This window comes from Pelophylax lessonae (assembly GCF_965119305.1).
Source record: "Pelophylax lessonae genome assembly, chromosome: 3".
NCBI classification, from domain to species: Eukaryota; Metazoa; Chordata; class Amphibia; order Anura; family Ranidae; genus Pelophylax; species Pelophylax lessonae.
This window is the reverse complement of record NC_138770.1, coordinates 512,231,221-512,245,488: the sequence shown is the minus strand read 5'-3', so window position 1 is coordinate 512,245,488 and position 14,268 is coordinate 512,231,221. Positions and strand designations below refer to the sequence as shown.

General features: G+C 43.9%; 1 protein-coding gene across 8 annotated transcripts in view; it reads left to right on the top strand.

The window, feature by feature from the left end:
- Window positions 1-14,268, top strand: part of UTRN (utrophin) — a gene marked incomplete at its 3' end in the record, with an annotated part of 1,040,500 nt that overhangs the window by 184,556 nt on the left and 841,676 nt on the right. For all 8 annotated transcript variants that reach the window (XM_082249947.1, XM_082249941.1, XM_082249943.1 and 5 more), the window contains one exon: window positions 1,276-1,368. In XM_082249947.1, coding sequence (XP_082106073.1) covers window positions 1,276-1,368 — 93 coding nt within the window. The remainder of the gene's footprint in view (window positions 1-1,275; window positions 1,369-14,268) is intronic.

The following is a 14,268-nucleotide window of genomic DNA, read 5'->3' as shown; positions in this document are numbered from 1 at the left end:
ACCCGTAGTTGGGCCCAGAAACAATAGTACGCATTTTGCATTTTTCATAATACCTAAAACACAATGACCATGACTTTTAACCTTAACCCCTGACCATGACCTAGATCAAACCCTGATCTAACTATTTTTGCTTTATTTATTATTATTATTATTATTTTTTACACACACTATTTTGTTTACATATTCTCCTCTAGCAAGGAGAACAAGATAGAATGTATCTTTTCTCCATTCAACAGGAGAAAACAACTCAGGGGCAGTGACTAATCACTTTGATAGCCAATCAGAGGCTATCACAGCGATCAGGTGATTCAGAGACCCCCAGCTACAATACGCATCAACAATAACAGTTTTTTGTTTTCCTTTTGGGATAAATGTTTTACATAAATGAATTGTCTCAACCTTTTTGCTGGAAAGCTTGGTCTGTTAAAGTTGGAAACAATAAGACTGCCCAGATCACCAGGAGAAAACAAAGGGAAAAAAATCCTAAAAATATTAAACTAATGCAGCCACCACATCTAAGAATTGGTAAGCTGCAACATATTACATTTTTGCTTTTGAATTTCATACGACTTTAAATGTAGGTGACATATTGTCCTACTGATTTTAGTATTTGTGCACCTGAACAGGTTCCCTTGCTTCTCTTCACCCACTGGTGTTATTATGCCAAAATGCTTGAGGAGACAAATCAGAGGCCCAGATAACATTGTCTGTGGACAGCTGTACTACCTGTGTATACTTTAGAAACCAGCCTTATGACTCGTACACACACAATGATTATCGGCCGACCGATCGGCCTGTCTTTTGTCCAGTGCTGTTGTGTTGGTTGAAATGTGCTCTAGACTGCACACAAATTTTCTCGGCCAACAACAACCAACTTCAGAAGTGATGTCATGTGCTGGTTTACTTTCTGTGTGTTTTTTCTTCTCTGAGCATGCCCAGTCTTGCTCATCTGATTTTTGTCTGCCGAAATCTGTACTGACTGACGAACAATCGGCCGTTCTGTTGACGGCCAACAAAAATTTTATAGCATGCACACCAGATTTTGTTCGGCCGAAAAGTCGGAGTCGGTTGTCGGAAGCATCATACTAACAAGCCGATAATCAGCCGATCGGACGTTGGCCAAAAATTCACGGCCAACTATCGATGCGTGTGTACGAGGCATTAGGAGAGTCAGATGTATCATTTGATCAGTTTGCTCCTCATAAGATTGTGTTTACAAGCAAGCTGTGAAATTGTGTGCATTGAATGAGGAATTATTTTTTTCTTGTTTTGCAGAGTGGAAAAGCACCAGTGAAGGACCTTTTTTCAGATCTCAAAGATGGGAGAAAACTGTTGGATTTGCTTGAGGGCCTCACTGGAACCTCTCTGGTTAGTAACTAGTTAATGTGCCCATGTTATTCTAGATTGTGTTTCTTGGATAGCAATTTAAATCAAATTGCCACACTAAAAAGTTATGATTTACATGTGTGCATGTATTGCAAAGATGTACCGTATATGGTTTTTTTTTTTGGCTTGAAATATCTTTAATCAATACATTGCTTTCACAATAGCAATATTAGGGGGCGCAGACCACATAGCTCCATCACATCTTCTGCTAAATTACCAGAGGCTTTATCCACAGGCTTCATCTGTTGACGCGTTTCACTCTGATTGGGCTTAGCCATAGAGGACACCCTCTACCAGGGTTTCTCAACCAGTGTGCCGCGGTTCATAAGGCTCATAAGCCCCAGACTCCGAGATCGAGACTGTCTCTAACCGCACCCATCGGCCATAGACCACCCAAAGTGGGAAGCCCACGACCAGTGAGACTGGCTCTCAGCAAATATTAAACATTACCAAGCATTATGGCGCACCCATATGTAGGTAAAGAGGTCCCCATTTACTTGCAACATTTGTCTCTCGAGATAGGAAAGGAAGACATTAAGAATTCAGGACCAGACTCGTATGTATCGGAAGAATAGTTGAAAGGGAAAGAAGGTAGGTAGGTGTCCGTCCCGGAGTCTCGTCCTTCAATACGTTTCACGTGTTTAGTTTCACTCTTCTGGAACCTGTAAGTAGGCAAGCCAGGGAGACTATAATTTGTCGAAAATATTTTGTTTGTCGCATACACCACACTTTTTTTTTAAGGTTATTATCCAATTAATCGAAACAATAATCGGCTAACTAATCGATTATAAAAATAATTTTTAGTTGCAGCCTTATATATGATATGTGCCCCTTAATTTTGCTTTTGTGATTGCCCCTCCTAGAGCGACTGACACCCACTGTGGTAGGAGAGACAATTGAAGGAGGAACAGCAGATGTTTTAGTGGTGCTACTTTTTACATGTGGCAATATATGACTTTGTTGTGATGTTTTTCTACATTAAAAAGAAATAGCAAGAATCCTAAAGTTAAAGCGTACCTCCACCCAAAAGGGTTTAGCATCTTTAGGGGGGGAAGGGGGGAGCGGGTACCTGGTTTTGACAGGTACCCACTCCCACTTCTGGCTCACTTCGCCGCGGAAATTCGCCCCCCCCCCCTCCTCGCCCCTCTGCGGGGCCATTCACAAAGTGCAGTAGGGAACCAGCTGTGAAGCCGCAAGGCTTTACTGCCAGTTTCCCTAAGGCAACAATGGCGGCGGTAGCACCCAAGAGCCGATTGAAAAATTGGCCCGGGTGAAGGCCGGATCCGTTGACAGGTAAGTGTCCTAATATTAACAGTCAGCAGCTACAGTATTTGTAGCTGCTGTATTTTCATTTTTTCTGAAGGAGCCTGAAGCTCCTCTCTAAAGTAATAATTGCCTCTGTCAGGTGGTTATTGTTGTCTGCGTCCCTGTTAGGGAGATTCACCCTCTCTATTTATCCTGGTGACTGTTATCACTGTGAGTGAAAGTAAAAAAAATTCCCAATTTTTGAGTGGTCACCAGAACAGGAATAGAAGGGAAATCTTTCATTGGGCACTAGGCTTGTGACGGTATCAGATTTTCATGCTGCGATTAATTGATTAAGGTTTTGCCACGGTATACGGTATTATCACGGTATTCAATTATTAAATTTAAATTATTAAATTTCTACCTCACTTGAATTTCATTGCTGAATTTAAGGACTTTGGTTCACTTTTGCACATTATTATATAGTCAGTCAGTACAGACTCTGTGAACCAGGCCTAAAATAGGTCGTCAAGCAGTGTCTGGCCTAACTGGTGATAACTGGTCCTGGCGCTTGGCTCTGATCCGATGGCCTGGTCATTAAGAGTGCAAATCCTTGTGGTCAAGAAGTGGTTAAACCTGAAGGAGGTGTTGTTATTTATAAATTACTTTACTATTGCTTTAGGCCTGGTTCACATGTATGCGGGTTTGCGGCCCACATTTGCACAGGCATAGCAGCCCATTGATTTGAACGGGCTGCTATGCCCTCATTTTCCGCAGAAAAAAGGTGCATGCAGCATTTTTTTTAAATTCAGTGGCCTTGAAATCCATCCTGCTTTTGCACCATGCGACTTACCTGCAGTTCCTGCTCTGGCAAGCTTTCTGCGTTTTTTGTATACGTGGGCACGGCATTTAAAAACACAGTTTGCGTGTGCAGCAACGGCAGGTAAGTCGCATGGTGCAAAAGAAGGATGGATTTCATGGCCACTGCATTTTTTTAAATTCTGCATGCACCTTTTTTTCAGCCGAAAACGCAGGCATAGCAGCTCAAGCCCATTCAAATCAATGGGCTGCTATGCCTGTGCAAATGTGGTGCCCCAACCCGCATACATGTGAACCAGGCCTAAAGCAGTAGTAAAGTCATTTATAGATAAAAACACCGGTCCTCCTGCAGGTTTAACCACTTCTGGACCGCAAGGATTTGCCCCTTTAAAGACCAGGCCATCGGATCAGAGCGCCAGGACCAGTCATCACCAGGTAGGCCAGACACGGCTTGATGGCTATAGAATAATGTAATGTGGGCTGCTATGCGTGTGTGTATATATATATATATATATATATATATATATATGATATGCTGCTATGCCCATGTATGTATGTATGTATATCTCTATCTATCTATATATAAATATATATATATAATATCTATCTAATTCTATCTATCTAATTCTATCTGCAGAAACTTGCTTGTATTAGCAGTGTTTCTGTCTGAGCCCTGGAAAAAGCATGTGGGTGTGTGCTGAGTGGGAGCCGTCTGATTGGTTACAGGGAGGAGCTAAGTCTCTCACTCTAGGATCATATTACCAGAGCTGTTTCTATTGAGTGAGTGAATGAGTCATCCAGCTCACTGAAAATGTATCAATTCTAAAGTCAGGCAGACTTGAGGAGCAGAGAAACTCAGTATTTTAAAAATGCCACAATAACAATACCGTGGGTATGCAATACCGCGATATATCGAATTACCGAAAACCGGCATATGTCTATTGGGCACAATAGTTCTGGTGAGTTTAGTGGCTGCTAGGGATTTCTCTTATTTAGAAGAATTTCCTCTCACTTCCTGATGTGGCTACGGGATAGGAAGTGGATAGAAATCTGCTCAATGGGACACAGATGACAAAAAAAAAACTGACAGGGATTATAACCCTCCCTTACTCTATACAAAATTAAATAATAATAAAAAAAAAGCTTGTAGTGAATCCTTAACCTAAAGCATGACATAATTATTACTTCAATAACAATTCAATACATTAGCATCCTAAATATGTTAATCAGAGAACCCAGTGACAGTTAATTCATTGCTGATAACTGTGGGTGGAAAACTGTCTACTAAGTGGTACTTTCCTATGGAACTTTACCAGTCCTGGACCTCTGTCCCTTTATGCTACACTTTCTGATCTCTGTAGTGTTAAAGCTTTCAGGCTCAGCTCTACAACTGTCACTTCCTTTACTTCCTGCCCTAAGTACATCATCATTTACTGTCTAACTATGCTGTTGTACCAGGAAAAAGGATATAAAACCTGCAGTCTTGATGATTCCAGTCACTAAAACTTCTGCAAAGAGCAGGTGCATAGTCCAGCATGTGAAAAGCGAAGCTGCATGAACATAAAGTGAAGCTGCACTCACTTGTTATTCTTTGACAAGAGAGTGTTAGCAACTGCCAACCCCGTGATCACTGCAGACTTTTAGTGACTGCCGAATTTTGGGTTTTCCTTTGTGACTGTTGTTTTGACAAGCAAAGAAGTCTGTGCCGATCAAAAACAAACCTAGGAGGGTCCCATTTGCTGATCATAAATGTGAGCCATTTGTCTTACTTGAATGATCTGCTAATAAAAAGTAAAAAAGCTTTTTAATAACAGCTCATATGCCCTTCTAGAACAGTCTTTTCATTAACATGCATGATCATAGCAGCATAGCAGTAGTGGACATGTTCAAACAACCCTAGCACTGGGATTATCTTGGAGGAATAGTAGTGCACAACAGGAAAGTTCATCTTTTGGCCTCTTGAGATTGGTTGGCTAAGTTTTGGAAGTAGCTTGTATACCATTTCTGAGTTTCACAGCCATCTGGGTGTCAGTTATACTGGTGATTGAGCATTCACTTTCACTTAGCTTGGTGAATGAATTGAAGCTAAATGAAAATTCACTTTGGAAAGTATACCCAATCATGTACATGGAAATCTAAACGCCCATTAGATGGATAAGGGCTCAGTTAAAGGAGAAGTACAGCCAAAGCTCATTTGGCTGTATTTCTCCTGTGGATCACAGGATTGCTGTTTGTTCTGCACTCTTTTGGCCTGTTTTCAGCGGACAGCTGAATCCCGCTGTCAGTGGACGTCACAAAGCCAGTCCAGGCTCAGGAAAGTTAGCCCCTATATGGTCTGGAGCCACTGAGAGCCTGCTCCTGTCCCCTCCACAGCCTAGTGTGGTGGTGGTGGGGGGGGGGGGGGGGGTATGTGCAGAGAAGACTGCGACCTACAGTCACCAGCTCTCTGTTTAGGGAGCTCTGAGAACCAGCGGTCTTTGATCGCTTAGTTCTCAATCTTAGAGCCGGCGGGGGACAGATGCAGGACTGGACCAAACCTGCATCCACCTAGGAAAGTATGATTGCAAAAAAAAAAAAAAATCCCATTATTTCTTTCAAAACCTTCCATGTCCCAACAATAAAAAAAAAAAAGAAAAAAAAAAGTTTTATCAATAATTGGGAATGCAAAATATGCATTTAAAATATATCAGTGCGTTTTAAGGTGGATTGGGCTGGCATTCACAATGTATGCCACTGCAGCACACAAAAGCATGTTATGTGCATTGCCATACATTGTCCAGACATTGTGCTGCAGATTATAATGTATGTGGCCAGACTAGGCTGGATTCACATCTTTGTGTTTGTGCTTGATGCTTTTTCCATTGCAGTCAATGAAATGCATGTCAATGCATACATTAAGACTTGTATCCGGGATGTGCATTATAATGTGTATTGAAGCCGTGTTAAAGTACACCTACATGCATGCCGGTACATTTCCATTGATTTGAAGTGGAAACACATTTGGAGAAAAAGACACAGGTTTGAATTCAGCTTAACATTTTACTATTGTTTGCCTTAAAAATGATTTAGGGCCCATTTACACTTCTCAGTTTTGGTACATTACCACAATGCATGTTAGCACACATTACATGTGCTACCACCTTGCGGTGGAGGTGCGATTTTGAATGGTACCCCAATGCACTAAGGCTAAACATATGTGACACACATGCATTGCAGCACACCGAAACACACAGTATTACACTAAGGTATTGAAACTACTGATGTCCAATAAATGGGGTGGCAAGTGGCCACTTAACAAGGCTCTGTGAGCATAGGAAACCGGGTTCTCACAGTCCAGCAGGAGGATGGCATCGGCCCCGTAGTGGGCCATGGCCTTGGGGTTGAGAACCACTGTGTTAGAAAGTGGTACTAACTACTAATGACCTGTATATACTACTGAGTATTAAAGTAGAACTATAGGCACAACTTATTTTTCATTTTGGACAGAACAAGGGAGGGTTATAACCCCTGTCAGGTTATTTTTTGCCAGCTGTGTCTCATTGGTGAGAGTTCCCTTCACTTCCTGTCCCATAGCCAAAACAGGAAGGGAGAGGAAATACCTACAAATTAAGGGAATCCCTTGGACTCCCAACCCCTCCCCAGATCCCTATGTCCCTATTGGAAGGGGCACAGAAAACAATAAAAACTGACAGGTTTTCTAACCCATCTGCACTCTGTACAAAACCTTGCCTTTAGTTGTACTTTAATTGCCGATACTTAAAGTATATGTGAACCCTCACCATGTAAAACAACCCATACAGTTTTGAATAGAAGTGAAAGACATTTGTGCACACATACAAAAAACATCTTAAATACTTTTTTCCCCCTTTTTTTATTTGATCACATAGCTTCTGTTCTCTGCATAAAGTGGTGAGGGTGGAGAAACAACAGCACACTTATTTTCCCAGTGAATGGCTGTGCAGCTGGGGAGGTGTCAGAAGATGTCTGATCAATGGGGGAGAGCACACAGAGTTCTCAGCATAGCTAGAGAACTGACCAGGGTGTGCTCTCATGCCTAGTGTGGCCAGTTTTTAATAGGAAAGCAGAGGAACTGGCAGGAGCACCAGGGATTTTACACAAAGGATGCAATACAAAGAGAACAGAATGGTATCTCATACAAGTACATGGTACAGCTGGGACTAAAATTAAATGATGAGCTTACATACTCTTTAACTGTGCCTGCTTATGGCTGCTTATTTGGGTATAAGGTATGCTTGATAGTCATCCATAAAGTCTCAGACTGAAAATACATTTTTAAAATGAAGGATCACTTAAGGAAAAATATCTATTTTGTTTAGAGCCTGGCTGACTTACTGATTGGCCATGTTTTGACTCTCATGACTTTCAGGCAATTACTGTGAGATCTAGATACAATATTTTCTCAACTTCATGTTGTAGCCTTGGGTTAGATTGTAAGGCGTTTTTCCTAAGCGATTGTCATATGTTGGAATATGTAATCCTGAACTGGGATGGGCCTAATTCCTAAAAATCTTTGTGTATACTGTTTTGCTTTTAATGTTATATGTAATGAATAAATAGTTTGTTAAAGAAGAAAGAGGAATCCAAGTACTGCTTTCCCAGTGCTGTCACTGTCAGGAATAGTTGATACAGGTCACTGGAGGATAGATGGATATCTCTCTTGCTAAGTAATTTTTAAGAATCCAAAGGGAATAGTTTGCTGCAGTTGTACGTTACTTCTGCTTCCAATGCAAGTCTGTGGACCAGATTTTTTTAAAAGAAAATGCAAAATGGCAGGGAGAATTTGCTATAAAGATAATGTAGATCTTCTAACATATCTGCTGAAGCCTGCACACATGTTCTATGTACATATTTGCAGTGTGCATTAAAATCAAAGATGTATAAATATAAAAAGCAAAGGGAATTTAAAAAAAAAGGCAGTATAGGCCAAAACAAAGAAGCAGCTCCCAAAAAGTAATAAATTGTGCTGTCACAGCAAATAAGACTGCAAAGAGATGGATGTTTCTCTTTTGTTCATTGATGGACACAGCTCCTGATTCTTCTTAACCATTGGGTTATACTGCCCCTCACAGGAGTAGAACACTAGGCAGGAAAAGTTTGACTACGCCTATGGGCAGTCCCAGGGGGTATACACCCACACTCAGCTTATAGGCACTCAATTTTTTTCTGCCTAGTCATGAGTAAGGATCTAGTTCCTTGCTTGCATCTCTGGTCCTGGCAATTTTTTTCCTTTTAAATAGATTTTTTCCTATCCGTGTTATTTTGTTCTTGTGAGAATCTACTATCAACTGCCGGAATGTGCGACGGACTGGATAATCTAGATCTAGAGGGTCCCCCCAGTCTGCCCAGGGAGCGCATGCGGGCCTCACCTCCGTGCTAGGCGGGCCGCAACATAGCCCCACTGGACGGGTGCTGGCCTGCGAGTTAAACGTCTCAAGAGGGTGCATACGACCTGGCCTCGGCCTGAGTCACATCGTTCCTCCTGGCTGAGAGCCACCCACATCCCAGCGGTGATCTGTCAGGAGCGGTTTTGCTATGTGGTATCCTTATAAGGATTCCCTGCCTAAAAAATGAACGGTCCCACCTGTAGTGGACTCACCGTTTCCAGGTTAAATAAAGCTACCTTACTTGAGGAGTCTTTGGCCTTTAAAGATCTGGTTGATAGGAGAGCCGAGGCTCTGGCCTGCCATATGTTTCACTATGGCTGGTTTGGCTTAGGCTGGTATTTACTATTGCCCTGATGTTGCAAACTGACGAGTAGGTTAAACCTTTGCACCGGGACCAGGAGAGGAAACGGCTTCCCCCTGTCTTTGCGGAGCTGGTTCATCAGTTGATCCAGGGGCTACAGTTTATCTGTGATGCCTCTTTGGATGTGGCTCCTTTGATTTTAGGCTGTCTGTGAAAGCAGTGGCCCGTCAGCGTCTTATCTGGCTGACAATGCTGGTCTGTGGACCAGACTTCTAAGAAGGCCTTATCTGATCTCCCCTTTGTGGGGGATCGCCTGTTTGAATTTTCCTTGGATGACATCATTAGTAGACGTTGGCCATTCTTCTCGGCTCAATAGAGGCCTTTTTTTGTCCCTCAAGGGATAAAAGTCCTTCAGGGCCTCCCCCGAAGGTCTTGCAAGCCATGAGGTGCTATTCCAGACCTGCAGACAAGGCTTCCTCTGCATGAAGGGGCACCCTCACCTGTATCTGGGATGGGGGCACGTTTTCACTGATTTCTGGAACCGTGGACCTCTCTGGTACAGGTCAAGTGGGTCCACAAAGTCATTAGGTCCAGGCTTTAAGATCAAGTTTTGGTTTTTCTTTCCTGAAAAGGTTCTTCCCTTGCAACCTGCCCTTGTCCCCAGATCACTTACAGGGTCACTTTAGGGCAGTGCAAGACTTGTTACTTCATGGGGTGATTGTCTCGATTCCAGCTTCGAAATGTTTTCAGGGGTTTACTCAAACTGGTCTACATTCCCCTGGAAGGAAGCCATGGTACATCCAGTTCTGGAGCTGAAGGCGCTAAACTGCCTTGTGCGGGTAGAGAAGTTCCAAATGGGGTCCACCTGCATGGTAGTGGCATCCCTACATCTCAGGGATTTTCTCGCTTCTATCGACATCAAGGACGTCTACCTTCACATTCCAATATGTGCCAGTCTTCAGCGCTTCCTCCAATTTGCCGAGGGCAAGGTGCACTATCAGTTTGTGGCATTTACCTTTGGTCTCGCCTCCGCTCCTCGGGTCTTCACAAAGTGTTGGCCCCGGTGCTAGCATTGTTGTGTCAGCAGGGGATCACGGTAATGGGGTACCTGGATGATCTTCTTTTGTGAGCAGAGTCTCCGACTGCTCTGATGGGCATCTTAGCGATTGCTCTGCGATCTCTGAGGGAGTTCGATTGGATTCTGAACCTTCAGAAGTCTGCTTTGCTGCTTTGGTTCCGTCTACAAAACTGGACTACCTGGGTGGATTAGGCCTCAGCCAGAGTGTTGCTTTCTCTGGAAAAAGTTCAGAAAATGCAGGAGGCAATTCAGCTTCTGTTATCCAGCAGACGGTCATGCCTCCGGGCTTGCATGCAGGTGCTGGGCCTGATGGTTTCTATCTTAGAGGTGGTTCAGTTTGCACAGTTCCACACAAAATCTCTGCAAAAAGAGTCTGGTAAAATGGGACAAGAATCCACAGTCTCTAGAGGTGGCACTTTGACAGGGAAATCCTTCTCCCCCTGTACTGGGCGAATGTCACCACGGATGCCAGCCTGTCCGTGTGGGGAGGCGTCCTCAGTACAGCTTTTGCTTAGGGAGTCTGCACTCAGGATCATTGGACAATTCGTCTTCAGGGGTGTCCGGTACGAATTCAATTAGACAATGCCAAGCCTGTGGCCTATGTCAATCCCCATGCGGGGACAAGAAGTGCCCTGGCTGATCGGGAAGTAGCCGGCATTCTAAGATGGGCAGAACGATTGTTCCAACCCTCTCTGCTGTACACATTCCAGAGGTTTGTTGCATGGTCTCAGGGTCCTCTTCCCGACACTGCAACACATTAGTGGCTCCTTGGGGTCAGTATTGTTTGATTATGCCTTTCCCCCTCTCAAACTGATGCTCCTTGGAGACTTCCTCTCAGGGAAGATCTGCTGTCCCAAGGGCCAATCTTCGATCCTGCTTCACAGTTACTGGTTTTAACAGCTTGGCTGTTGAAAGCCAGGTGCTGAAGGATAGAGGTTTGTCTGAATTGCTGATTCCTACGCTGTTAAAGGTTAGAAGATCTACCTCTAGGAAGATCTACCATCGTACTTGGAAGACGTACGTTGCGTGGTGTAAGTCTTTTGGACTTCTCTCGCGGTCCTTTTCGGTGGCTTTGGATATTGGCTTTCCTCCAACGGTGGGATTGAGCAGCGCCTGGCCTTGAGTACCATCAAGGGCCAGGTTTCGGCCTTGGTGGTTTTCTTTCAACTTCTATTGGCTACACATTCCTTGGTGCGTATCTTTTTTACCAGGGATCTTGACACTTGGTTCCTCCAGTGTGGTCTCCATAATGCCGCGGGTTCTCAAATTGGGTTTGTCAGTTTTCTGGGAATCTCCCTTCGAAAATATTAGGAGGTTCCCCTGCTTACGTTGTCGCAGAAGGTGACCTTTTTGGTGGCTGTTACTTCTGCCTGCAGGGTGTCAGAGCTAGCAGTGTTGTCTTGTTGTTCACCTTACCAGTGGGTAAGAGATAAGATGGTTCTTCGTCTCTGTACGTTGTTCTTTCCAAAGGTCGTCTCTTATTTCCATTTGAATGAAGACATTGTGCTGCCTTCCCTATGTCCCAAGCCTAAACATCCTAAGGAAATTGCTCTGCACTCCCTGGATGTGGTTCGGGCAATCAGGTTGTACCTGGCAGCTACAGAGTCTTTTAAGGAGTCAGACTCACTATTTGTACTCATGATTGGACCCCGAAAGGGTTTTCCGCTTCTGCTGTGACCATTTCCAGATGGATCAGACAGACAGTGATTCAGGCCTATTCAATTAGGGGTCAGGTTCCTGCAGTTTAGAGGACCTGGTCCTCTTTGAGGGTGTATTGTTTTTTCAGGTGAGCTCCAGTTGTTATGGTTGAGCACCATGTTACCTGGTTGGCAATGGTTAGCCTTGGGAAATTATTTCTTCTTTTTTTCCCACCCCTAATGTCAATTAACTTGATGGGTCTAATAAATGTAACCACTTGACCTCCGGAAGCTTTACCCCCCTTCATGACAAGGCCATTTTTTGTGATACGCCACTGCGTTATTTTAACTGACTATTGCGCGGTCATGCAACACTGTACCCAAATAAAATGCACTGTCACTGTACTAATGAAACTGGCTGGGAAGGGGTTAAACATCTAGAGCGATCAAAGGGTTAAATATGTGCCTAGCTAGTGTTTGTGTGTACTATGTGTGGTGCTTTTACTAAGTGATGGGATGGAATTTATTCCTTGCTTTGCAGGGAAAGAAAATCCATCACTTCCTCCTATCAGGACAGAGCACTGCCTTGTTTACATAGGCAGAGCTCCATTCTGTGTCTCTCCACTGTGATCAGTGGGTGCCGGTGGATGTCCATTGGCCGGCACCCGCTGATCATCTTCTGCTGGGACGTATCACAGCAGAAGCAGCGCACCCCCCCCCCCCCCACCCGAAAGTGCATATATGTGATTCTGCATAGCGTGGCCGCCCTATAGCAGTAAATCTGCTATTGGGCACTTAGCAAGTGGGTAATATAAAATACATAGCCATAATGATTAGACCAACTTCTAAACAACCACAATGCCCATACATGGATTGAAATGCAGCCGATCCCTACTAAACCAGCCAAATTTTAAACCGTTTATGGCTGGCTTTATATAGAAACTTCTTTATTAAGTAGTTAAAGCTACTGCAGTAAAACACACTGCAACAAAATTGAAAAAAGAAAATAACTGTACCCTGGGAAAATAAAGACTGGCTGCTGTACAGACAGCTGTCAGACTGGAAATACATTTTTTCAGTAACCACCTTCCTGTCTGAAATTTTAATTAAAGACAATGTTCTATCGTTCTGACTTCAGCTATTCACCCCCAAGCAAATGATCTAGTAGGCTGAATGTTATGTTCATAGCACTGAAACTCGTATAAACAATATCATATTGCTGCCCATATGCAGCATTGTTTGGATCTATTATGAATGAGGACCTCCTAAACAGTAGTTAAAAGAGAAGTATGGCTATAAAAAAATAAATATTTATACCCAACTAGGTGGATTCATCCTTGGTCCGATGCTGCATTTGTCCCCTGCTGTCTCTAAGACCGAGATCTAAGTGCTTAAAGACCGCTGATTGCTCAGTTCTCAGTCTGTAGTGAGCAGGAAGTCGGCGACCATCAGTGATTGCTCTCTGTTCTCCCCCTCCAGCACTCACAGGAAAGGCTGGCTCAAGTTCTCAGCAGCACGCTGAAAGGCTTAGCCAGCTACTGGTCAGGCATCAGGCATCTGGGTGGATCCCAACAGTAAAGTTGGAATCCTTCCAGAGTCTGACGAGTGACAGGTACCGTTTAGGAGATATTCACTTGTTGGGCAGCCGGTGATGTCACCGGCGCATGCTCAACACACAGCCAATAATGTCTAAACTGCTGGCAACAAAAGTGAGTACACCCCTAAGTGGAAATGTCCAAATTTGGCCCAAATTATCAATATTTTGTGTGGCCAACTTTATTTTCCAGCACTGCCTTAACCCTCCTGGGCATGGAACTCATCAGAGTTTCACAGGTTGCCACTGGAGTCCTCTTCCACTCCTCCATGATGACATCACGGAGCTGGTGGATGTTAGAGATCTTGCGCTCCTCCAAATTCCATTTGAGGATGCCCCACAGATGCTCATTAGGGTTTAGGTCTGGAAACATGCTTGGCCAGTCCATCACCCTTACCCTCTGCTTCTTAAGCAAGGCAGTGTTCATCTTGGAGGTGTGTTTGGGGTCGTTATTATATTGGAATACTGCCCTGTGGCCCAGTCCCGAAGGGAGGGGATCATGCTCTGCTTCAGTATGTCACAGTGCATGTTGGCATTCATGGTTCCCTCAATTAACTGTAGCTCTCCCATGCACTCATGCAGCACCAGACCATGACATTCCCACCACCATGCTTGACTGTAGACCAGACACACTAGTCTTTGTACTCCTCACCTGGTTGCCGTCACACACTCTTGACACCATCTCAACCAAATAAGTTTACCTTGGTCTCATCAGACCACAGGACATGGTTCCAGTAATTCATGTCCTTAGTCTGCTTGTCTTCAGCAAACTGTTTGCGGGTTTTCTTGTGCATCATCTTTAG